General features: G+C 38.2%; 1 protein-coding gene across 1 annotated transcript in view; it reads left to right on the plus strand.

Moving 5' to 3' along the window:
• Positions 1-26,918, plus strand: part of OSBPL11 (oxysterol binding protein like 11) — a 99,282-nt gene that overhangs the window by 38,282 nt on the left and 34,082 nt on the right. The window contains exons 4-8 of the mRNA XM_047734746.1: positions 9,209-9,384; positions 10,221-10,300; positions 11,836-12,012; positions 15,232-15,433; positions 20,177-20,322. Coding sequence (XP_047590702.1) covers positions 9,209-9,384; positions 10,221-10,300; positions 11,836-12,012; positions 15,232-15,433; positions 20,177-20,322 — 781 coding nt within the window. The remainder of the gene's footprint in view (positions 1-9,208; positions 9,385-10,220; positions 10,301-11,835; positions 12,013-15,231; positions 15,434-20,176; positions 20,323-26,918) is intronic.

A 26,918-nucleotide genomic window follows, 5' to 3' on the forward strand; every position in this document is an offset into this window, starting at 1 on the left:
TTGGGGGTAAAAGCCCAGTGGTGCGGTTACTGGATCACAGGGTAGTTCTACTTTTAATTTTCTGAGGAAACTCCATGCTGTTTCCCACAGTGACTGTACCAGTTTGCATTCCAACCAACAGTGCAAGAGCATGCCTTTTGCTCCACATCCTTGCCAGTGATTTTTCTATCAGTTCTTTATATATTTTGGATACCAACCCTTTATTGGATATGTCATTTGTAAATATCTTCTCGCATTCAGTAGGTTGCTTTTAGTTCTATTGAGTGTTTCCTTGGCTCTGCAGAAGGTTTTCATTTTGATGTAGTCCCAGGGGTTTGTTTTTGCTTTTATTTCCTTTGCCTCAGGAGACATCTAGAAAAATGTTGCTATGGCCGATGTCAGAGAAATTGTGTGCTCTCTTGTAGGATTTCTGTGGTTTCAAGTCTCACATTTAAGTCTTTAATCCATTTTGAATTTATTTTTGTTGGTAGTATAAGAAAGTGGTCCAGTTTCATTCTTTTGCTTATAGCTGTCCAGTCTTCCCAACACCATTGGTTGAAGACCCTTTTTCCCATTGTATGTATATTCTTTCCTCCTTCATTGAAGATTAATTGACCATATAATTGTGGGTTGATTTCTGGGTTTTCTATTCCGTTCCATTGATCCTGTGGGTGTGTTTTTGTGCCAGCACCATACTGTTGTAGTTACTGTAGTTTTATAATATAACTTGAAGTCTGGAGTTGTGATACCTTCAGTTTTGTTTTCCTATTTTGAATTTTTAAGTAACCTCCATACTTGTTTTCATTGTGGCTGTAAAAACAGTTTGCATCCCCCCCGTAGTGCACAAGTGTTCCCTTTTCTCCACATATTTGCTAACATGTGTTATTTCTTGTCATTTTGATTCTAGCGATTCTGACAGCTGTGAGGTGTTACTTCATTGTGGTTTTGATGTGCATTTCCCTGAAGATTGGTAGTACTAGGATCTTTTCATGTGCCTGTCGGCCATCTATAGGTCTTAACAAAAATAAGATTTATTTTTTTGAGAACTAGCGAGAGAGAGAGAGGAAGAGAGAGAGAGCGCACAAGCAGTGGCAAGGGGCAGAGCGAGAAGGAGAAGCAGACAGGAGCCCGATGCAGGACTCCATCCTAGGACCTTGAGATCATGACCTGAGCCGAAGGCAGCGGCTTAACCCACTGAGCCACCCAGGCGCCCCTGCCTTGGGCTTTTAAAAATACTTGTAGTGATTAAGCTTTTAGGATGGTTTGGAGTCAGCAAACAAATTTGTGTTTAGGGGCCTATTTTGTGCAGGATTCTCAGACTTCTCTGGGACCTTGAAGAGTTTAAATAACCAGTCCAAGGTCACACAGGCAAGCAGTAAGGAGCAAAGCCAGGGTAGAATTGGTAGTTGTGGTGCAGGGGGATTAAACTTTCATTTTCTTTTATTGTGGCAAAATATACACAAATTTATCATTTTAACCATGTATAAGTGTTCAGTTTAGTAACATTAAATGCATACATTGCTGTGCAGCCATCAGCACTATCTCTCCACAGTACTTTTTGTATCTTCTCAAGTGAAACTTTACCATTAAATAACTCCCATTTCTCCTTCTCCAAAGCCCTTGGCAGCCAGTATTCTGCTTTCTGTGTCTATGTTTGACTGCTCTTGGTATCTCCTGAAATCATACAGTGTTTGTTCTTTTGTGCCTGGCTTATTTTACTGAGCATCCTATCTTTAAGGTTCATCCATGTTGTAGCGTGTGTCAGAGTTTCCTTCCTTTCTCAGGCTGACTAATACCCTTTTTTGTTTGTTTGTTTAAGATTCTGGTATTCTAGGGGCACCTGGGTGGCTCAGTGGGTTAAAGCCTCTACCTTCGGCTCAGGTCATGATCTCAGGGTCCTGGGATCGAGCCCCGCATCGGGCTCTCTGCTCAGTGGAGAGCCTGCTTCCTCCTCTCTCTCTCTCTCTCTCTCTCTCTCTCTCTGCCTGCCTCTCTGCCTACATGTGATCTCTGTCTGTCAAATAAATAAATAAAATCTTTAAAAAAAAAAGATTCTGGTATTCTATTGCATGTGTGTACCACATTTTCTTTATCTGTTCATCTGTGAGTGGATGCTTGGGTTGCTTCCACCTTTTAGCTGCTAATAATTCTGCTGTGAATATTGCGGTACAAATACCTGTTCAAGTCTCAGCTTTTATGTCTCCTGTGTATATACCCAGAAGTGGAATTACTGGATCATATGGTAATTTTGTGTCTAATTTTTTGGGGAATTCCATATCATTTTCCATCGTGGCTACATAATTTTACATTCTTACCAGCAGTTCACAAGGGTTCTAATTTTTTCCACATCCTTACTAACACTTGTTATTTTCTGTTTTTTTTTTTGTTTGTTTTTTAATAATAACCTTCCTAATAGGTGTGAAGTATCTCACTGTTGGTTTTAAATTTTTTAAAAATGATAATACTGGAATTTGAACCTAAATAGTTTTGACTCCGAAGTCTCTGGTTTTACATTATTATCATGCTGCTTCTAGTTCACATGTCATTTGGATGCTTCTGCTTTTGGCCACAATAAAATAATGGGAGCTGAACTTGCTTTCCAACCTTAAACAACTTGAAAATGAGACATAATTTATAAAAGAATGATTTTCAGACTTTAAAAGAATAGGAGAAGCACTGATAAAAAGGTGATTGTTTAACAGAGAGGGCACTTTGGGCTGTGTTTAGTTGGAAATGACATTAGGTAATCCAAATAAGAATGATATGTGGAAAGTTAGAGATCATATGGCATGAAGACTTAGAGGGGAATATGAAGACTTAGAAGGGAATCATCCCTATTGAAGGTAAAAGGGCAGTTCTCCAGGGGTCCCATCTTTAATATTTAAAAAAAAAAAGCCAAGTCAAGGGAGTCTTTTCATGTTGTATTTTTCACTTTAGATTTTTGAAAGTTTTTGAAGGCTTATATATTCAAACGTCATACAGAATATTAATTTTTAAAATGTTTTATTTATTTTAAACAGTGTGAGCAGGGGGAGGGGCAGAGGGAGAGGGAGAAAGAATCTCAAACAGACTCCCCACTGAGCACAGAGCCCATTATAGGGCTTGATTTCATGACCCTGAGATCATGACCTTGAGCTGAAACTAAGAGTCGGACACTTAACTGACTGAGCCACCCAGATGCCCCCAGAAAGTTAATTTTTTAAAAAATGTAAAAAAAAAGATTTTATTCATTAATTTGACACAGACAGCGAGAGAGGGAATACAAGCAGGGTGAGTGGAGAGGGAGAAGCAGGCTCCCCACTGAGTAGGGAGGGGAGCCCAATGTGGGGCTCAATCCTAGGACCCTGGGATCATGACCTGAGCCGAAGGCAGGTGCTTAACAACTGAGCCTGCCAGGTACCCCCAGATACTAATTTTTAAAATTGTAATTTCACTTTGGTTTTAGCACTATTTTTTGTTCTCTTTCTTAAAAGAAAGATAGGTTAGCTTCCCCCACCCCCAATATTCAACAACTGTTGTTTATATCATATTGAATAATACTGAGAAACTGTCAGAAGGGGAACAGAGTAAGAAAGCTCCAAAAATACATAAACATGGGTGCCTGGGTGGCTCAGTTGGTTAAGCGACTGCCTTTGGCTTAGGTCATGATGCTGGAATCTTGGGCATCCAGTCCCGCATTGGGCTACCTGCTCAGTGGGATGTCTGCTTCTCCCTCTGACCCTCTCCCCTTTCATGCTCTCTTTCCCACTCTCTCAAATAAATAAATAAAGTCTTTTAAAAAAAAATACACAAACATACGAATTTAGCATAATTTCAAGATGGCATCTCAGGTGAGCAGCAGCTTGAGACCATGGGAAGAAATGGCAGGTGTTTATTATTGCATGAGGGAGCCCGCAAAAAAAAACATTGGCCATTGGTTGCCTGGAGTTAGCAGATCCAAGCAAACATTCTAGGATAGGGAGGGGTGCTGGCTCTCTGGACATGATCCCTCCAGATATGTAAGAGACCAGTTTTCAGCAGCACTAGAAAGTGCTTGTAAACTCATCCATGTTTGCTACTGAGAGAGCACAGAACTTTTTAGACTTATCCCATCAGAGAGAGGTCTCACCTTGTCAGTTTGCTGTAAGCCCACTTTCTTATTATTTTGTTAAAGATTTTATTTATTTGAGAAAGAGAGCACACATGTATGAGTTGGGGGAGGGGCAGAGGAAGAGGATCTCAAGCCGACTTTGGTGAGTGCAGAACCCAGGGTGGGACTGGATCCCACAACTCTGAGAACATGACCTGAGCTAAAACCAAGAGTTGCATACTTAACTGACTAAGCCACCCAGGAGCCCAACTGTAGCCCCACCTAAAAAAAAAACCTTCCCATTTTTCATTTTTACTTTATGTCAGCTGGGCTGGAGGTCCTATGGTACAGCAGAGATACTGAGTCCTCAGCATGAAACATGTACACTGATCAAAGGTGAACAGATAGGTTAAGACTATGTTTAACGTCTCTAGGCTTCGTTGCTCAGTTTCTTTGGCATGCCTAGCCACTCTTGTCCATGTGCTGCTGGTGTAGCTTAACATAAGCACTGTGCCTATGGCATATTCAAGACCCTTTCCTTCCAATCCATTTCTGTTTTGACTAAGGTCAACTTGTAGCAGCTTGGAGAAATCCACTTTGGGCATACTCTATAAATAACTACTTGCTCTGGAATATGGTAGGCTAGGAAAGTACAGAAGAGCAAGACCCTCTCCTGAACCCACTTTCTGCCACTTTAACTTATAATTCCAGAGGGTGAGATTACTTCCCATCTGGCATAGAAGTCTATAGACACAGAGCATTAAATTCTTCCCAAAAATCTTCTCAAGTTTATTTTTGTCATTTTAAGATAGATTTCTAAGTCAAAATATTTTTAGATTAAAGTTGCATTTTGATGATATTTCACTTTAAATTGTAGGTTATTTCAAAGATTAGTCATTTCCCCAAATTGACAGTCTTTGTTATTTTTTAAAGATTTTATTTATTTATTTGACAGATCACAAGTAGGCAGAGCAGCAGGCAGAGAGAGTGGGGCAAGCAGGCTCCCTGCTGAGCAGAAAGCGATGCTGCTTTTAATCCCAGGACCCTGAGATCATGACTTGAGCCGAAAGCAGAGGCTTAACCCAGTGAGCCACCCAGGCGCCCCAGTCTTTGTTATTTTGAAATTGCATAAAATAAACAATTATTTGCCAATTTTAATAGCATTTTCTTTTAACAACTTAGCTGAATTTTCTGCATACAAAGAAGCTTCATGATGAATCTTGTTTCCCTGTTACATTTAACCTGTGTTTCTACATTTTCTTCGTTTATTGGTTAGGCCAACTTGCTCAGAATGTTTGCATCAAGAGTCTACTACCCTTCTGAACAAAAGGGCTTTGTTAAGTTTCCTCACTATGTGGATTTTCTTTCTCCAAACTATACATCTCGTAAAATTTCTCTCCATAAAAGGGATAAAGGAAGAATATTAATTCATGAATAATGAAAGATAGCCAAAAGTGCTCTCTTATTGCATTGGACCCATGGTTTCATCTTGGTATTAAAAAGATGATCAGGGGCGCCTGGGTGGCTCGGTGGGTTAAGCCGCTGCCTTGGGCTCAGGTCATGATCCCAGGTCCTGCGTTCGAGCCCCACATCGGGCTCTCTGCTCGGCGGGGAGCCTGCTTCCTCCTCTCTCTCTGCCTGCCTCTCTGCTTACTTGTGATTTCTCTCTGTCAAATAAATAAATAAAATCTTAAAAAAAAAAAAAAAAAGATGATCAGGGCACTTGGTGACTCAGTCATTAAGCATCTGCCTTCAGGTCATGATCCTAGGGTCCTGGGATCGATCCTCACATCAGGCTCCCTGCCCAGTGGGAAGCCTGCTTCTCCCTCTCCCACTCCCCCTGCTTGTATTCCCTCTCTCACTTTCTCTCTGTCAAATAAATAAATAAATAATCTTAAAAAAAAAAAAAAAGATGATCAGTTATTGGCTCATTTTTTTTTAGTGAGGTATAATTGACATGTAACATTATATTAGCTTTAGGTGTACAATGTACAACAGATTATGAAGTGATCACCACAATAAGTCTAGCCAACATCTGTCATAAGTAATTTCACAATCTTTTTTTCTTGTGATGAGAACTTTCAAGGTCTACTCTTAGCCATTTTCCAAATGTGCAGTACAGTGTTATTAACTGTAGACACCATGCTCTTCAGTTATTGGTTATTTCTATGACTTCACCAATCTGTCCTCACCATATTTCTATATATTTAAGTGAGTGCCTCCTGTATTGTAAATTTGTGGAAATGCTTTTGGGATAAGAAATATGTGTTCACACCAAACTTTAGATTTCTAAACATAGTGTTTGTCTAAATTTTCTTTGACTACTTTGAAGAGACCATTTTCCTTTGTCTGTTTGAAATGAATTATACTCAAAGTTAGAACAGCGCAAAGAGATTTCTTTCCTTCCTTCCTTCCCATTTTTGTTTGTTCGTTCTTTTTCTTAACAGCTTTATTGAAATATAATGCACAGTCCATAAAATTTGCCCACTTAAAGTGTACAACTCAGTGGTTTTTAGTATCTTGACAAGATGGCTTTCTTACTAACCCACCTTTTGTTTGTCTTTCTGTTTATTTGACGAATTTTTTGTAGTAGATTCATTTCTTAGTCCATTAGGGCTGCTATAACAAAATACTACAGACTGGGTGGCTAATAAACATTTCTCACAGTTTTAGAGGTTGGAAGTTCAAGAGCATGGTGCCAGCATTGTTAGGTAAGGGTCCTCTTCCTATCATAGACTTCTTGTGTGAGAACATAGCAGAAGAAGGGTCAAGGAAGAGCTCTTGGGTCTCTCTTATAAAGGCACTAATCTCATTCCTGAGGGTCTGCCCTCATGACCTAATCACCTCACCTCCCAAAGGCCCTGTCTCTTAATACTGTTAGCTTAGGGGTTAGGATTTCAACATAATGAATTTTGCAGGGCAGTCAGACCATAACAGATTTGTATGTGCATTTTGTGTTTTATGTTTATGTTTTAGAAACTGAGGATGATGTTGGTGACTATCTTGTGTTAATTCAAATAATCTCTTCAAATATTTTGGAAAATAAAGATAACCCTATTATTGGGCAAAATGTGATGAGCAGTTCACGAAATAGAACGATGGGTGGTCATTAAGCACATGAAAAAGTGTATAACTCTTCTAGTAATTAATGAAATGAAAGTTTAAAAGCTCTGAAAAATGCTAATTTTGAAAATTAAAATATATGAACATAATTTTTAAAGTCAGAAGCATGCTTAAAGATGAACAAGAAAAACAATAGTTCTTTGCTTTTGCATCTCCCTCTTCAGGCAACCACTTTCAAATTTTGCTTTCTTGTTTGTTGTTTTTTTGTTGTTTTTTTTTCCCTTGAAGAAAAGGCTGATTACATTTTCTCTCAGTTTGATATGATATGGTTGGCTGTTGCTTAAGACAGTATCTTCTAGGAGCACCTGGGTGGCTCAGTGGGTTAAAGCCTCTGCCTTCAGCTCGGGTCATGATCCCAGGATCCTGGGACCCCACATCTGGCTCTCTGCTCAGCAGGGAGCCTGCTTTCTTCTCTCTGCCTGCCTCTCTGCCTACTTGTGATCTTTATCAAATAAATAAATAAAATCTTAAAAAAAAAAAACCCAAAATGAAATCTGTTTTAAAAAAAAAAAAAAGACCGTATCTTCTAGGACCTTGAACTCTTATGGTCTAGTGTTGTAGAACTCAGTAACATAGAATGCCAAATTGCTCCAAACTCAAACATTAATTTTTTTAAATCGAAACTTTTTAGACTTAAAAAAAAAAAACTATTGAATTACTTAAATTGGAATCTGAATAAAGTAATTAATCTGGAACCAAATCATAACATCAAATTCTTTTCCAAAGTATATCAGTATTTTGTCACTTAGTTTCAAGTTCCTTATGTTTCTCCATCTCCAGTTGCAGCTTTTACATTTTTAAACAGGATAAGTAATCTTTAGTTGTGACCTATTTAGTGATACATTCACCAAACCTTTCTACCTTGACATTATTCTCATTGTATATTTCACTGACTAAATCTTAAATCAGATTTATTTCTTACCCAGCATTTAGTTACCCTCAGAGTTCATGTTTTGGTTTGTTTCCAGTGAATTTTAAATAAAAACTCTCAGTACCATTTGTCTTTGGGCAATTTACCTTCCCTGTTAATGAATTCTGGAGAGAAATCTTCCTCTGAGAGGATATTCTGTCTCTGTTTCCTTTTTGCATTATGTGGTATACCTCGTCGCATTAAGTGCCTCTCCTTCAGCTGAAGGTTTTATGTCATTTATTAAATTCATTCAGTTTTTCAACTCCTAGGAAATTCAACCTCATGTTTCCAAGTTCTTCTTCTTTTTTTTTTTTAATTAACATATAATGTATTATTAGCCCCTGGAGTACAGGGGTACAGGTCTGTGAATCATTAGGCTTATACACTCCACAGCACTCACCACAGCACATACCCTCCCCAATGTCCATAACCCAACTATCCTCTCCCTAACCCTCACTCCTCCCTCAACCCCCTGCCCCCTGAAACCCTCAGTTTGTTTTGTGAGATTAAGAGTCTCCTATGGGGGCGCCTGGGTGGCTCAGTGGGTTAAGCCGCTGCCTTCGGCTCAGGTCATGATCCCAGAGTCCTGGGATCGAGTCCCGCATCGGGCTCGCTGCTCAGCAGGAAGCCTGCTTCCCTTCCTCTCTCTCTGCCTGCCTCTCTGCCTACTTGTGATCTCTCTCTGTCAAATAAATAAATAAAATCTTTAAAAAAAAAAAAAAAAAAAAAAAAAAAAAAAAAAAAAGAGTCTCCTATGGTTTGTCTCCCTCCCGATTCCATCTTATTCCATTTTTTCCTTCCCTACCCCCCACCCCCACTTTGCCTCTCAAATTCCTCATATCAGGGTCCAAGTTCTTCTTGAACAGCTTTTGAAATGTATTTATTTATTTGAGAGGGAGAGGGTAGTGGTGGAAGAAGAGGGAGAGAAGATCTCAACCACCCTGAGATCATGACCTGAGCCAAAATCAAAAGTCAGACACTTAACAGACTGAGCCACCTAGGCACCCTATGAATTTTATTTTTTTAATAGCAAAAACTCCAAAGTACGGTGATTGATATTTAGTTTGCTTTAGTTTGGTGAGCGGGAATGTTTAAAAATTATGACTTTCTTTTTTGAATCATTACAGGTTTTTTGTTTTAAACAATGAAGCTGGGTTATTGGAGTACTTTGTAAATGAACAGTCTAGAAATCAAAAACCCAGAGGTACTTTGCAGCTTGCAGGAGCTGTAATATCACCTAGTGACGAGGACTCTCACACCTTCACTGTAAATGCTGCCAGTGGGGAACAGTATAAACTCAGAGGTACGATCAAGATAATGAGAATTAATAGTGTGATTTTCTTCTTTCCTTGAGAAGTTGATATACTTCCCTGCTTTCATGTGAGTTTTGGAAATAGAAACTACTATCATCAGTGATGTACATGTGATATTCAAAATCTTAGAATTGCTTATGAATTTATGAAATCTGTTTTAATAAATAACTTTTCTCAAGTAGTACAGAGAACAACTGTTTACAATTGGCCCCTGTAAAATATTTGTGTAGATAAAACCTGATTACTGAAAAATCTAAAAACATAGCTTGCTTAAATGGTATTTTTTATGTCTGCCATGGATTTATATTTTAACCCCCTTCTTGATTTGGTTTGCATGCCCCCTTTGAAGTTTCTAGTAACTAATACACATAGCTGGGATTTATTAAAATGTTCACATTCATTTTAAAAGTATAACTTTTGCTTAGGTAAATTTAATTTGTTTTTTTATTTAATTAATGTATATAAAATATAATGGTAATCCTAACTGAACATGCTATAAGAGATCTGAAAATATTGAGTTACACAGTAAATGCTTAATAAAGGTTATTTCTTTAAGAGCATATTTTTTATGAGAAACTTAAGACTTGTCTTATCTTCCTGTCTAGCTGCATGTAATATATCCTTCTTCTGAAATATCCATATTCAGCTACTGTGTTACTTAACAGAGTTGGCACTTGGCCTTTTTCCTCCCTCCCTCTAGTAGGGGACATTTGCTTTAGGGAGAGTAGGGCCAATCCCTGGTTTTTAGTTATCTGTTCTCATGCTGTACACAGTTAATTTCAAAAATAAATATAAAAGTGAATAACTTTTAGATTCTTTTTATTAGCCACAGATGCTAAAGAGCGACAACATTGGGTTAGCAGACTTCAGATATGTACACAGCATCACACTGAAGCTATTGGAAAGGTATGTGGATTTGTTCATGATATTAAAGCATAAAAAGGGAAAATAATTTTTTTAATATTATTAAATTGCAAGACTGTTCATATACTGTAAAGTGTCAGTTCTGTTGGTATTAATATATTCAGAAGATTGTGCAACAATCACAACTCTCGAGTTCCAGAACGTTTTCATCACCCTCCAAAACACCCGTATCTGTGAGCAGTCACTGGCATACTCGCCTTTCCAAGCCCCTGGCAAACACTAGTCCATTTTCTATTTCTCTGAGTTTGTCCATTCTGGGTCTCATATAAAGAATCATAGAATGGTTTTTTGTGTCTGGCTTTTTACACTTCATATAATTTTTTTCAGAGTTAGAAGCAAATTTTATTAGATACCCAGTTTTACTTGTTCTTCAGTCTTTTATTGACACAATACTTTGTTCACTCATGTCATTTTATGTATCATTTTATTCCTTTTTTTGGTTAGATGAAATTCTATTGTATGGATACACCACATGTTGTTTATCCATTCATCAGTTGGTGGACATTTGGGTTGTTTCCATTTTGTGGCTATTATGAATAACATTTGTGTCTAGGTTTTTGGGTGAACACATGATTTCACTGAGGTGGAGATTTAGGAGTGGAATTACTGAGTCGTCTGGTGGTTCTTTGTTTAACTTTTTTGGGAGCTGCCAAACTGTCTTCCAGAGTAACCGAACCATTTCACATTCCTGCCAGCAGTGTATGAGGGTTTCAGTTTTTCCACATACTCACCAGTACCTGCTGATGCCCTTTTCTTTTTTTTTTTTAATTGTAATAGGCATCCTGGTATATGTGGTTTTGATTTCATTTCCCTAATGACTAATAATGTTGAGGATCTTTCCATATGCTTAGTGATCATTTGCATATCTTCTTTGGAATGTTTTTTATTTTTTAAGGTAGAGAGGATGGTCTCAATACTTGAAATCTGAGGTTAGAGATACCTATAAACTAATACCTGGGCAGCATAGTTGAAGGATTCTGTACCTTGGTGTACCTAGGTGATAGCTTGACTTTTAAAAAAAGGTTTTTTTTTTCCCCATAAGTAAATTTTAAAAAGTTGTTTGTGATTTAGGCCTGCTGCCCAGTCTTCAGGAAGTTCATCACAAAAGCTTTACTCCTACTGCAAGATTGTAGTCATTGGCAGTAATCAGAAAGTACTAGTTTGTTCCAAAGATACTTGCATGTTAGATTAGAAAATGTATTTTATTGAATATTTTTTTGCTTAAGTCATGGTATTTAAAAATCTGAAATTAGACTTTTCTAGTATTTGTAAAATGTGCAAAAATATTCTCAACAGCACAAACCTATAATCAGTTTTCTAAATAAATTACTACTTTACTGTTGGATGTGTCAAATGTTTAAACTTTGTTTTAAATTTTAGCATTTTTCAGAAATGTTCTTGTAGTCAATTCTGAGGTTTATTTTTTTAAACTGTTCATGTGTAGGCCTAAAGTATATATATAATAGGTAAGAGCCAGAATTTCAGAAAACGAATGATTTTCCTTGTTTGTCTGACAGAATAATCCTCCTCTGAAATCACGAAGCTTTTCACTTGCATCTAGTGGTAATTCTCCTATATCCCAGAGGAGACCAAGTCAAAATGCCATTTCTTTTTTTAATGTTGGACATTCCAAACTACAATCAGTGAACAAAAGAGCTAACTTACCTCCAGACCATCTTGTGGAAGTCAGAGAAGTAAGTATGAATTGAAGTCAAGTTAAAATGCCAAAATGATCTAACTTGCTTGGTTTCATCACAAAAAAATTAGAAATCCTGTTTATGTCTTCTGGGGCCCTGCAATGTTTTCTGTTTACTATGCTGAGACAATTTCAAGTCACAGAGATTCCCTGGTTATATGTTATGTCCTAAGTTTCTTTTCTGTGGTGTCCTAAGTTTCCTTGGTACACTCTCATTTTTCAGTCTGTATCTTTCATTTCTCAAGTAAAAGTACAGATTCTTTTGATGTAACATTTATGAGCAAAAGGGTTTTTTAAGCCTGTTGGGAAGACTATGTGGCCAAACAAGTAATTTAAAAAAAAAAACAACTTATATAGACAATTTCAAACATAGACAAAAATAGAATAGTTAAATCCTCGATGTTTCCTTATCTCAACATTTCCCTGTTTCTTTTCAAACTGAGTACTAAATAATGTTACTTAATAAAGGTTGTAGTTGTTAGGTTCTAAATATTCCTGAGTTAAATTTGGTAGAGCTAATAGATACCTATGTAGTGAGTAGCCCCACACAGGTATGTGATTGGAAAGTAGAGGAATATTTTAATTGCCTTTTAAGATAGTTGTGGTTATTCTTCTTTGGTGCTGCATGAAAACTTAACAGTAATAGTTTTGTAAATGTTAGATGTAGTGTGGAATCTGATATATATCCATGAACTTTTCATGTTCTGTTACGTGAAAATCTATTGTCTGTCTTGCACTTGAAACTTATCTTTAACCTATGCATGATTTTATAACACCATGCATTAGTCATTGGAAAATATCATCTCCCAGAGTTAGGCCTGTCTTGCAGATGTTGATCTGTTCTATCAGGCAACCTTGAAAATTCCCATTCATTAACGACCTCACCAATCTCATTAGAAAAGGCTTTCAGTATTGGGAAGTAATCAAGCTTATGGTAACAGATAAAGGTTTTCCAAAGTTCTTTTCATTTTAAAGCTCAGATTTTATAATTGGCAGTAAATACCGTCAGCTTTTTTTGAAGTGACAGGCTTGTTTTTTTTTTATTTTTGGAATGTCTACCACATACCTCCAAGTCTGACAATCTATATTTGATGACAGTCATTCTGTAAAGGAAAAACACTCCTGTTTCTCCTCTGCTCTGCTATAACACTCTACAGTTCTGTAATCTGGTCACCAACTATTGGGGTTTTCCCACCGCCAAGCAATTTTCTATTTCTCTGTGGACACCAGCTGTGTGTCCTGCAGTTTAATTCAGTTTCAGCACTGTCTGCCTGAGGTCGCATCAGATCCCACAAGACTGTCCCCATTTTAGACACAAGTTGCAAGTTGGTGTTGTCACCTGTGCCTCTGACCAACCTGCTATAAAGAGCTCAGGAACAGACAGATGTAAGAGTTGCATAAGGCCAGATGGGATGGCGGGGGAAAGCATGGAGCTTCCATGCCCTTTCTGGTTATACCACCCTCCTGGTACTCCCAAGTGTTCACCAACCAGAGGCTCTGAACCTCTTCTTTTGGGGTTTTTATGGAGGCTTCATTAGGTACGCATGATTGACTGAATCATTGCCTTTTGGTGATTAATTTATCCTCCAGCCCCGTCTCCTCTCTAGAGGTTGGCAGGTGCAGTTAAACACATATCTGTTGGTTACATATCTAAAGGTGTAATTGTTCAATCATAGATTATAAATTATTTAACTTTGTATATTTAACTCTAGTAAATATTGCCCAGCTGTTGGCAAGAGTGGTTGTACTATTCATAAATTTGGGTTATTGGAAGTTAGTCCTAACATTTGTATCCAAAATACTTTACACACACAAAGCACACACATATATGCATGTGTACATGTGTACATATAGATATCTTTATATCCACACTTTTCATTTAGAAACCTTTTTTTTTTTTTTTTTTCTGATAAAGGTGAATGTTTGATCCATTGCTATGACATATGTTTTCAGGGACTATTTCAAGTACCACACACTTGATTTGTTTGGTAGGATATTTGCGTCTCTCTCTCACTAGCCCACTGATGAACTGTGTTAAAATTCATCTGGTACAGTGCCTCTGAAAGCTGAAAGAGTATGTCCATTATAGAGGTTCTGTGTGAATTATAATAGTGTCTAAAAGATAGGTAATCTGAGAACCGTCTGCTCACAATTGAATAATTAAGCATAATAAATTCAGTTTTTATTTTAAAATACTGGATTGCTTATCAAGCATTGTTATTCTATTGCTCCCTTAGGAAGAGTGGACAGAGCTCTTGATCAAAGCAGAGTGTATTAAACTCTTTTTAACCTGAAAGTTTATATCCAGTACTTGCTTCATGATCAGGCTAATGGGACCAGAAAGTTAGATTAGAGAAAAGAAAGCAGGAAAACCATTGTGTTCTCAATGTAGGTTCAAACTGAGCCAGACCAGAGGTGCTGAGAAGAAAGAGGTTAAGAACCCAGATTGGGGGGGCACCTGGGTGGCTCAGTAGGTTAAAGCCTCTGCCTTCGGCTCAGGTCATGGTCCCAGTGTCCTGGGATCGAGCCCCACATCGGGCTCTGTGCTCTGCAGGGAGCCTGCTTCCCCCTCTCTGTCTGCCTCTCTGCCTACTTGTGATCTCTGTCTGTCAAATAAATAAATAAAATCTTTAAAAAAAAAAAAAAAAAAGAACCCAGATTGGGAACTAATTTTACTTTGTAATGAAATATTTAATGCTGCTATTGAAGATGATCCAGAATGGTTTGTTTTTTTCTTTTTAAAGATTTTATTTATTTATTTGGCAGAGATCACAAGGAGGCAGAGAGACAGGCAGAGAGAGAGGGGGAGGGAGGCTCCCTGCAGAGCAGAGAGCCCCATGCGGGGCTCGATCCCAGGACCCTGAGACCATGACCCAAGCCGAAGGCAGAGGCTTAAACCACTGAGCCACCCAGGCACCCCAGAATGTTTTTAATGACTTGTACAAATGTATACTGTTAATAAAAGGTTTGTCAAGGCTTTTGAGCTTTGTTGCTTCTGAAGAAAAAATACAGCTGCCAAAGATTACCATCTTTTGCATAATTGATAAGCACTATTAAATGTGCTCATTGAGAATAGCCAAATGTAAAATAGATTTCTAAGCCTAATATATCCTAAAAATGGCTCAGAAGCTGAATATGGTAATTAAAATGGAAACTGTATGTATACATGATACACAGACATCATGAGTAGGACACATGGAACTGTTGTTTTCCTTAGATGATGTCTCATGCTGAAGGACAACAAAGAGACTTAATTAGGCGAATTGAATGCCTTCCTGCTTCTGGCCATCTTAGTTCCTTGGACCAGGATCTCTTAATGCTCAAAGCTACTTCCATGGCAACTATGAACTGCTTAAACGACTGCTTTCATATTCTCCAGTTGCAGCATGCATCACATCAGAAGAGCTCACTGTCTTCAGGTAAGTTATAAATAAAAAGTAAGACTTAACATTAAGGGCCAAAACATGAAAAGATTGTGTTTGTTGTAATTCTAACTCCTAAAAAAATCTTAATAAAAAGAAAAAAAACAATGAGCCTCTTGATTTTTAATTATCACGTTAATGTTAAAGTCTTATTGTGCCTTTTTTCAAATCTAAACTGATTTTTGGCCTAATGTTTAATATAATCAAATTTGGAGACCTCAGTTCTACATGTTGAAAACTGAACTCAAAATCTACATCTAGTACATTTCTGCTAAAATCGGTTGCATCGTTATTCATCCAGTGGACCTTAATAAAAATATTGGGACCATTTCTTAACTTTTGGTTTAGTCATCTGTTCTTTATATCCATATTGAGCCAGAGATATGCAAGTCTGTCAGTCACTTTTCAGTTTGAAAAATAAGGTATACAGTTAATACTTGAGAGCACTTAAATTCGTTGAAAATAATCTACTGGGGAAAATAAGTTACTAAGTTAAAATAAGTTAATAAGGACAAAATACGAGTTTTTCTTTCTTTCTTTTTTTTTTTTTAAAGATTTTATTTATTCATTTGACAGACAGAGATCACAAGTAGGCAGAGAGGCAGGCAGAGAGAGGAGGAAGCAGGCTCCCTGCTGAGCAGAGAGCCGGATGCGGGGCTCAGTCCCAGGACCATGGGATCATGACCTGAGCCAAAAGCAGAGGCTTTAACTCACTGAGCCAGCCAGGTGCCCCGAGTTTTTCTTTTTAATGAGATGAATAAACTCTTGTTTTTCTTTATTGAGATACAGTTGACACAATATTGTGTAAGTTGAAGGTGTACAGCCTGTTGATTTCATACATATACATGTTGCAACATGATTACCAAAGCTAACACCTCAGTCTTATCACATAATTATCACTTTTTTGTGGCAAGAATATTAGGATCTAGTCTCTTAGCAACTTCAGAGTATATGTTACAGTATTGTTGACTATATCACAGTGGTGTGCATTAGATTTCCAGAATTTGTTCATCTTCTACTTGCAAGTTTGTACCCTTTAATATTAACATTTCCTCGATTCTCCTATCCCCATTGTTTTTTGTTTCTTAAGAATTTTTTTAAGGTTTTATTTATTCATTTAATAGTGAGAGAGAGTACAAGCACAGAGAGCAGCAGGCAGAGTGGGAGGGAGAAGCAAGCTCTCTCCTGAGCCAGGAGCCAGATGTAGGACTCAATCCCAGGACTCTGGGATCACGACCTGAGCCAAAAGCAACCGCTTAACAAACTGAGCCACCCAGGTGTCCCCATCCCCATTGTTTTAATAGTTCAAAACAATTCATTGTTCTCTTACCCAATTAACTCCCCTTGTGAAAGAAATTTTAAAAAGATACTGAGCCTCTGCCCAGGAAAAAGTTTATCATAGATCTTTTTTTTTTTTTTTTAAGATTTTATTGATTGATTTTAGAGAGTGTGCACACTTGAGCAAGCGGTGAGGGAGGTGGAAAGAATCCCAAGCAGACTCGTGGGGCTTGATCTCTCGACCCTGAGATCCTGATCTGAGCCAAAAGCAAGAGTTGGACCCTCAGTGGACTGAGCCACCCAGGCACCTCTACCACAGTCAGATCTGAGTTGATAAAGTATGGCTTCTATCCTCACGTATGCCTACCTAAATCAATATTTCAAGCTAATAAACTATGTTTAATGTCAATTATAGGTATAGGCTAGTAAGCTATGTATGTTTCCCGTAAGGAGCTCATAGTCTACTTTGGAATGAACATGTAAATACTTAACTGTAATATGGAAAGTGGTGTTTACAATGGGAACAAAATACTTTGAGAGAATATATGAATGGACCAATACTTCTGAAAAAGGTCTGGGAAAGGCCTCGAAAAGCTGCAAAAAGCTTAGGGGTGGAGAGAGAGGAGAGGGTGTTCAGAAGAGATGGACTAGCATAAAAGCATACACCTGGGTTGCCTGGGGGGCTGAGCTGGTTAAGTGTCTGACTCTTGATCTCAGCTCCTGTCTTAATCTCAGGGTTGTTAGTTCAAGCTCCATGCTGGGCTCCACCTGGGCATGGAGCCTACTTAAAAAACTAAAGCAACACACACTCAGAAAAAATTTAGGAACTATTATACAATTGAAAAAAGAAAGAAATCGTGCAGTGTCCTACCAACCAGAAATTGCCACTGTTAATATTAATACATACCCTACCAGATTTTCTTTCCTTCTTAGTTTTTGTTTGTTTTACCCCATAGTTCCTAGAAAATATATATTTTTATCTTATACTTTTTTTTAAAGATTTTATTTATTTATTTGACAGATAGATATCACAAGGAGGCAGAGGTAGGCAGAGAGAGAGAGGAGGAAGCAGGCTCCCTGCTGAGCAGAGAGCCTGATGCGGGGCTCGATCCCAGGACCCTGAGATCATGACCTGAGCCGAAGGCAGAGGCTTTAATCCACTGAGCCACCCAGGCGCCCTATCTTATACTTTTTAACGTAATATCAAGACTATTTTCCAATTTGTGTCGTGCTTTTGATAAATACAGTTTTTGTTGGCTGCATTACATTCCTTTGAAGGGATAGTTCTTTGGTTTACTTAACTCTCTCCTATGTTGAACATTGGATAAGTTACCTCGAGCTGTGAAATTTGGTTTAATTCTAGTGTTCATAATAATAATGTTGTCAGGAAAATGATAGTTTGTTTTCAGTTGATGCTACTTAATTTTTGTAAAGCACATCAGCTAGCACAGTGCTAGATACTAGATGCTTAATACTTGATTAAATGTGTATAATTGTTTTAGTTCTTAGAAATTTCATTTGTGTAGCTTAATACATAATTATATATATATATTTTTAAAGATTTTATTTATTTATTTGACACAGAGAGAGAGAGAGAGATCACAAGTAGGCAGAGAGGCAGGCAGAGAGAGAGAGGAGGGAAACAGGCTCCCTGCTGAGCAGAGAGCCCGATGCGGGGCTCAATTCCAGGACCCTGGGATCATGACCTGAGCTGAAGGCAGAGGCTTTAACCCACTGAGCCACCCAGGTGCCCCCATAATTATATTTTTAAATGATTGCTCCATGATTAGTGAAGCATGTACAATATAAATTTGCATTTTTTAGTTTAAAAATGCAACAGACTTAAACTCTATAGAAATGTTGAAAGTAAAAGTTCTCCCTCGTTACTATGTTTTGGAGCATGGATATTTGGTGGAATTGATTAACTGGTATTGGTGTTTCTTACATAAGTGGTCATTTTCCAAATTAGATCTGTAGAAATTTATTTGTAGTCACTTGAGAATAAAAATATAACTGTGAAAAGAAAAACTGAGTTACCTTTTCACTGAAATTTTGAGATGACACAAGATGAAATCAAAGTTTAAATTAGTGTTCGGTCCCATAAGGTCTTAATTGTGTGTCATCCAAGGATCATTGATTTAGAGGGGTCCTGAGAGACCAGATGATTGGTTTGATAAAGAGTGTTGTGGGGATGCCTGGGTGGTGCAGTTGGTTAAGCATCTGCCTTCAGCTCAGGTCATGATCTCAGGGTCCTGGGATCGAGTCCCGCATCAGGCTCCCTGCTCAGGGGGGAGCCTGCTTCTCCCTCTCCTCCCTGCTTATGCTCTCTCTTGCTATCTCTGTCTCTCTTTCTCTCAAATAAATAAAATCTTTAAAAAAAAAAAAAAGAGTGTTGTGGTTTCCAGTCAATTGAGCAGTCTCTCAAAACAGATCTCTCTTAAGAGTTAAACATTTTAAGGTAGGAGCAAAACATTTTCATTTCTTTGGAATTTTGAAACTGGCCTCTTGAACCTCCCCAGGGCATTTCCTGAGAGACTGGCCTGAGTGGCAAGGCAGGAGGCTCTGGTAGCCTGGTAGGTGCTTAGTAATTTACTCCTGCACTGAAGTCTGGCATTTCAGTATAGACCGAGTAAATATCCTACTCTTTGTAATTTTTGCTGTACTAGTCTGAGCATCCCTTATTGTAGTACTGTAATAATCAAGCTTCTGTGAAACCTAGATCAGCCTCTGAAATCAAATGGAACATTTTCCATTATTGATTAGGCATAGAATCCACTTTGTTAAACTAGTTGAGAGTAATAAGAGACATTTGAGTCATTAACTGAGAAGATGACAGGTCTCTAAATGTGACCACTTCTCTCTCTAGGTCAGCTATTATTTATTCAGTAGAAAAGCCTTTCAGTTTAAAAGTATATGGACTTCTTTATTGGATTAAAAAACAAGAGGAAGGGACTTGTATTTGCAATACTTACGTTAGATCAAGGTATCCATCTTGAATGGTTAGAAAATTGCTACTGAGAATAAGGGTCAGTCCCAAAATGAAGATTTTACCCTTTCAAAATCCCAGGCTCCTTCTGTAATTCTGACTCCCTAAAGCCTAATTGCATATTTTTTTATCATTAGGGAGAGGGAGTGTTTTTTACAGAAAGGGTAGCAAATCAGCTATTCAGGGCAGGAATTCATTATGATTTACAGATTTCCCAGAAGACGTTCAGTCCCATTCAGGGTTGATTTTTTTTTTAAAGGTATCTGATTTCAAGTTGCAAGTTGCTGTGTTGTAAAATACCCAATCATGGTGCTCATGCTAATGAGATACAAGTGGCTGCTTTACAGAGTCTCTTAGCAGGTTGAACTGCTTTTAGTCTTGTGGGCTCAAAACAAAATTGTTTAATAAAATCCACATCTGCTGAACTTTCCAGATTATGAGCAAGTTTCAGCGAAAGTTTTCTCTTACTTCATCAGGAACGACAATCGAGTGGTTAGAACCAAAGATACCTTTATCAAACCACTATAAAAATGGAGCTGACCAGCCTTTTGCAACTGAGCAAAGTAAACCAGTGGCAGTCCCCGAAGAGCAGTGTGTTGAAGAATCTGGACCATTAGCAAGGGTACGGTAATGTGAAAATACGGTTTTGATGTAAAAAACTAGGACTCAATAAAAAGGTTCAGTTCTCTTTTCGTTGTCAGGGCATGCTAGTCATCCTAACACCAGCACGACATTCTTGAGACTCTAGAAATTGATTTTTTTATTTAAACAGTACTTGGTTTAGAAGAGATCTGCTGTGTAATACTTGTACATGTTGTGTTTTGCAGGTTAAGTTATGTGCCTTTTTTAGTTTGGTCTCACTTTTGCTTGATAAAACTATTGAAAAGTTGCAGTTTGCACATTTTTATTTTTCTAGAGAGTTAGCTTACCTAATACAAGATTATTTGCACAGTATTTCTCTTACATTTCTTCTTAAATCTTAACATTATTAGATACTTACTATTAAATTTACAAGTTTAAAAATTTACTATTAAGTCTTTTTTAAGTTCTTTCCCAAACCAGTTTTTTTGTGTGTGTGTGTTACCCCAATTAGCATGGTCTCAGGGTTTTATAATATTTTTGTAGTATTATTTATTCCACATTTCTCAGAAGCTAAAGAATGTCTTGTACTAGTCATAGTTCCACCACTGTAAAAAATCATTGATCTTTTGCCTTTTGTGTTACTTTTTAATGATAATCATAATTACATAGATAGTTTTATTTTAAGCTCTTTTTACTCGATACTTCTTATAAGCATTATGTCTGGCCCATATAATTAAAACTCTAAATGTTGAAGTAAGCTATTAAATATCTAGGCTCTTTGTTATTTTCTGTTACTATAAATAACACTATGTCATCTTGTTTACTGTGGTTTTTTTTTTCTCCTCTTAATTTGGATTATTTCTTTAGGTTATAGTCCCAAGTAGAATTACTGAGTCAAGAGTAATAATGCACAGCTTATGGTTATTTATATATTAGCAGATTACTTCTTTTTTTTTTTTTTAAGATTTTATTTATTTGAGAGAGAACACACGCATAAGCAGGGGGAGGGGCAGAGAGAAAGGGACTGTCAGACTCCCCACTGAGCAGGAAGCCCAATCCGGGGCTTGATCCCAGGACCCTGGGATCATGACCTGAGCTGAAGGCAGACACTTAACCTACTAAGCCACCCAGGTGTCCCATTAGCAAATTACTTCCTTTTTTTTTTTTTTTTTTTAAAGACTTTATTTATTCATTTGACAGAGATCACAAGTAGGCAGAGAGGCCGGCCCAGAGAGAGAGGAGGAAGCAGGCTCCCTGCTGAGCAGAGAGATCCCAGGATCCTGGGATCATGACCTGAGCTGAAGGCAGAGGCTTTAACCCACTGAGCCACCCAGGCGCCCCAGCAAATTACTTCTTAAAAGTACATGGAGGCGCCTGCATGACTTAGTCGGTTGAACATCTGACTCTTGATTTCATCTCAGGTCATGATCTCAGGGTCATGAGATCAAGTCCCCTGCTGGGTTTTGTGCTTAGCCGGGAGTCTACTTGAGATTTTCTCTCTCCCTCTCTGCCCCCCAGGTAAATAAATAAATCTTTAAAAAAAAAAAAAAAGAAAGTAGGAAGAAAAAGAAGAAGAAGTACGTGACACTGAGAATTCCAAAACTGGCCAAGACCTCGGCTTAATGAGGCAGACAATGGCAGCAGTATGGATAGGAGAGAAGAAAAAAAAAATACTAAATGATTTTTTTTTTCCTGTAACTTTTTGACCAGCTCATTTCTAGAGTCAAACAGTATTTATTAAGGTGTCCAGTGTATGAGAAGTCCAATGTTAGGAATTAAAGGAGACACAAAAACTTGAAGACATAGTTCTTTCACTAGAGAGACTTACTGATCTTCCTGGAGTCACAATTACATATACCTGGAGACAATGAGAGGATAACTTGAAGTAGTTTTTTTTTTTTTCATCTTCATTGACATGGTTTAGGCTGTTGGGATATGGCATTCAGAAAAGAACAGAAAGATGTATTGAGTAGAGTGGAAGAAGAATGCTTTGGAGAGAAAGTGGAAATTGGAATCAGGCTTTGAAAGAAGACAGGATTTGAAGAGAAGAAGAGTAGTAGGATAATGTCGATGGAGGAATAGTAGGAGCAGGGATATGAAGGCTTATTGTGAAAACTTGCCTGATGGTTTTGAACCCGGGTCCTGTCATTTACTAACATGTGGACCAATAATTAGCCACTTAGTTTCAATTTTCTCATCTGTAAAGCAGGGATAATAATGGCTTATAAGATTGTTATGAACATAAAGTGAATATAGCAGAGCACCTGGATTATGCAAAATTATCATAGGGTAATTGGATTTTACAAATCCAGATGTCCATTCATGCTGCATTCTCCGGGGAGTGATAATCCCTGGAGCCACTGCTCATAAAATGCAACGTAAACTGTGCCTCCAAGGAACATAAAATCATACAGAAGAATTTAATCTTATGTAATAGATGATAAAATCATGAGCATGGGGTATGATTAAGAAGATTGGTGTATGATATGACCTAGAATTGAAGTGTCGATAGAAGGCTATGGAGGTAGAAATGAAGACAAATGAATAGGTAATATGCATTTCAAATGAAAATCAGTTGGACTTGTGATTGGTTGTAGGGTTGGATGAAAGATAATTACCAAGTTTGTGAACCTAAATGACTAGGTAAAATTGTGGTGCCAGTTACAAAGTTAGGAAAATTAGGAGGAAAGAGCCTTTTGAGAGAAAAGATTTGATATGGTTTATGAACGTGTTGACTTCTTTTAAAAGATTTTATTTATTTATTTGACAGAGAGAGAGAGCGATAGCAGGAACACAAGCAGGGGGAGTAGGAGAGGGAAAGCAGGCCTCCCGCCAAGCAGGGAGCCCGATGTGGGGTTTGTCCCAGGAACCTGGGATCATGACCTGAGCTGAAGGCATTCACTTAAGACTGAGCCACCCAGGTGCCCCAACATGTTTACTTTTTAAAGATTGTATTTTAAAGTAATCTTCCTACCCAGTGTGGAGTTCAAACTCACAATCCCAAGATTAAGAGATGCTATGCCAACTGAGCCAGCCAGGAGCCCCTGAACATGCTGAATTTTATGTTGAGAGGATGATATATGATTGTAAACATGACTCATGTTTACAATGGGTTGGGCCTCTGCCTTCGGCTCAGGTCGTGGTCTCGGGGTCCTGGGATCGAGCCCCATGTTGGGTTCTCTGCTCAGTGGGGAGCCTGCTTCCCCCTCTATTCTCTCTGCCTGCCTCTCTGCCTACTTGTGATCTCTCTCTCTCTCTGTCAAATACATAAATAAAATCTTTTTTAAAAAACAATTAGAAATAATGAAACCAAAGTTTTAGAGAGTGATCAGGATAAGAGATGCAATTTGCAAGTGAAAGTTACAAACTGTAAGTTACACACTTGAACATCTTCACTCTTCTCAATGAGAATACAAAGGATGTTGGGGGTTAGAGAGATGTAAGTTAAAGGTGGGACACAGAGATGGGAAGGGGAAGAACACTGTTATATTTCCAAATTATTTACTTATTTATTTGAGAGGGAAAATATGAGGTGGGCAGTGTCAGAGGGAGATGCAGATTTCTAGCAGAGCGGGGAGCCCCATGTGGGACTTGATCCCGGAACTCCTGGGATCATGACCTGAGCCGAAGGCAGACACTTAACTGAATGAGCCACCCAGGTGCCCTCTAAATCTTGAAATAGTGAGTAGACCAGATATATCACTGAGTGTAAGTAGAAAGAAAGAAATGCACAGGTACTATTTTTAATTACAAAAACACTACACTCAGGCATATCAGAATAGACCTGGATTTTCTAAAAATACCACACATGCCTTCTTGAAATATGAGTGTTAATGCAAGCTGGAGACAGATACCTAGTAGGGGAGATTTTGTTGCCAGGTGATGGAAAAAGTAAATCCTAGTAAGGCTAGAAGGAAGCCCACAGTTCCTTTGTGCTCAAGTCAGAAATCAGAAGGACAAAGATGAGGTTAGTATGAATTTGGTGGAATACTGGGGTTTTGCTTTGCCATGCAGTGTCCATATATTATAAATTCCCAGCAACTCAACAGCTCTTGTCACTGTCTGCTAACCATTCTGGGTTTATAGGGCTATTAAACATTCATGCACATTCATTTGAATTGTGGTAATGCTTTTACCTTAAGCTTTTTTTTTTTTTTTTTTTTAAAGATTTTATTTATTTATTTGACAGAGAGAGATCACAAGTAGACGGAGAGGCAGGCAGAGAGAGAGAGAGGGAAGCAGGCTCCCTGCTGAGCAGAGAGCCCGATGCGGGCCTCGATCCCAGGACCCTGAGATCATGACCTGAGCCGAAGGCAGCGGCTTAACCCACTGAGCCACCCAGGCGCCCTACCTTAAGCTTTTCTTTCGGAAAGGGATGATGACCTCTAAGAAGAGACATTTTGATAAGAAAGGAGAGCTTCCAAGTTCTTCTGTTTACACCAAGATTTAGAATCAGTAATTAATAGAATTCCTCTTTTTTCTATTCCAATAAACAACAAGACTTTTTATTAAAAAAAAAAAACAAGAACTGTACTCCTAAATATTTTTTTCTACCAGATTAGGTTTTCTTTTTCTTTTTCTTTTTTTTAAGATTTTATTTATTTGTCTGACAGAGAGAGAGCACAAGTTCACAGAGCGGCAGGCATAAGGAGAAAGAGAAGTAGGCTCTCTGCTAAGCAGGGAACCTGAAGCGGAGCTCAATGCCAGGACCCTGGAACCATGACCTGAGCTGAAGGCAGCTGCCCAACCAACTGAGCCACCCAGGCTCCCCCTGTGTTTTATTTCTTTAATATTATTTCCATTAGAGGAATTCCAAAGTACAAAGTAAACTTTGTGTTAAGTAGTAATGTTAAGGTTATATTTGCATTACTAATCTGTGTCCCAGGTTCTGACTCTGTATGTAATAGTATCTCTTCAGAGGGTTAGAGAACATTATTTAATCAAGACCTAATAGGGCTTTTCTCAACATTTCTCAAATGAGTAATTATTATATTTGGTATCCATATGTAGAGAGGAGGATGTTCAACTTTTCCCCATTGTATAGTGAATAAACAGTCACAAGTACAATTAAACTTTATTAGACTATATTATACAACTGATTTAGAGTACACAACAGGAAGTACTTCTTGACAGACTTCCTAGCCTTTGAAAAGGGGGATTTAGAAAGCCTTTGGGGTCTCTCCTTCAGGTTGTAAAAACAGAAGTAATTCTGAAGTACATAAACAGTAGTTGTCTGTATGGTCTTAACATGAGGAAATGAGCTAGACCATTAATTAAATTATGAGAATTTGTGCATAGTAGTTTCCTTGGTAAAACAGAAGAGAGAAAAGGAGAAAAAGACAAAAGAACGAGCATGAACGCATTACTTTTAATGTGTTTCATATTTTGTTTTTAATATTTTTAATATTTGAGAACATTACATTCTTGATTTTATGCCTGATTAGGAATGGTTTTTGCCTAGCTGCAGAGAACAGATGGGCTTCTTATTTGATAGAATTTAATTGTGTGAAGAGAAAATCAAAAGTCAGAGACAAAATCATTTCCTTTTAAAAATCCTAAGTCTACTGTACTAATGCTCTCTTGCATAAAGGTTAAAAAAGAGGTACCACTGACAGGTGGGACACGACCCCCCTCCCCCACATACACATGAGAGGTGAATATAAGATTCTACAGAATCTTGGAATTTGAAACTGTTACTTAAAATTATTTAAATAGAAACAAGAAATTTCTCTTAACCAATTATCTGGAACTAAGACGCTGTTGAAATGACGGTTAAACACTTCACTTTTTCAAGAAGTTGTTTTATTGATTAATTAAAGAGCTGTGCAGAGAACCTTTTTGTGGCATTAAGATGGCATAAGCAAGCGTAGGGTTTCCATACCTGCACCTGGAATTCTCTTCAACCCTGTGGTTTTTTCCAGACCTCTCCAGGAATGAGTGGATATCAAAATATAGATTATAGTAGTTAGACTTGATATGTACAGTCACTTTTACAAATTCTACTTGTAGGGGCGCCTGGGTGGCTCAGTGGGTTAAGCCGCTGCCTTCGGCTCAGGTCATGATCTCGGAGTCCTGGGATCGAGCCCCGCATCGGGCTCTCTGCTCTCTCGGGGAGCCTGCTTCCTCCTCCTCTCTCTGCCTGCCTCTCTGCCTGCTTGTGATCTCTCTGTCAAAAAAAAAAAACAAATTCTACTTGTATAATTTTAGCTTTATATTTTTTTAAGATTTTATTTATTTATTTGTCAGAGAGAGTGAACCCAAGTAGGGAGAGTGGGAGGCAGAGGGAGAAGCAGGCTCCCCGGCCTGATTCGGGGCTAGATCCAAGGACCCTGAGATCATGACCTGAGCCACAGGCAGCTGCTTAACCAACTAAACCACCCAGGTGTCCCTAGTTTAAGCTTTTAAAAAGGGCAAACATTGGGGCACCTGGGTGGCTTAATTGGTTAAGCGTCTGCCTTCGGCTCAGGTCATGATCCCAGGGTCCTGAGATTGAGCACCGCATCGGGCTCCCTGCTCAGCAAGAGTCTGTCTGTCCCTCTCCCTCTGCTCCTCCCTGTCTCGCGCGCTCTCTCTCTCTCTCTCTGAAATAAGTAAGTAAAATCTTTTAAAGGGGGGGGCAAATATTTTATTCCCAAA

The sequence above is a fragment of the Lutra lutra genome, chromosome 1 (genome assembly GCF_902655055.1).
Source record: "Lutra lutra chromosome 1, mLutLut1.2, whole genome shotgun sequence".
Lineage (NCBI taxonomy): Eukaryota > Metazoa > Chordata > Mammalia > Carnivora > Mustelidae > Lutra > Lutra lutra.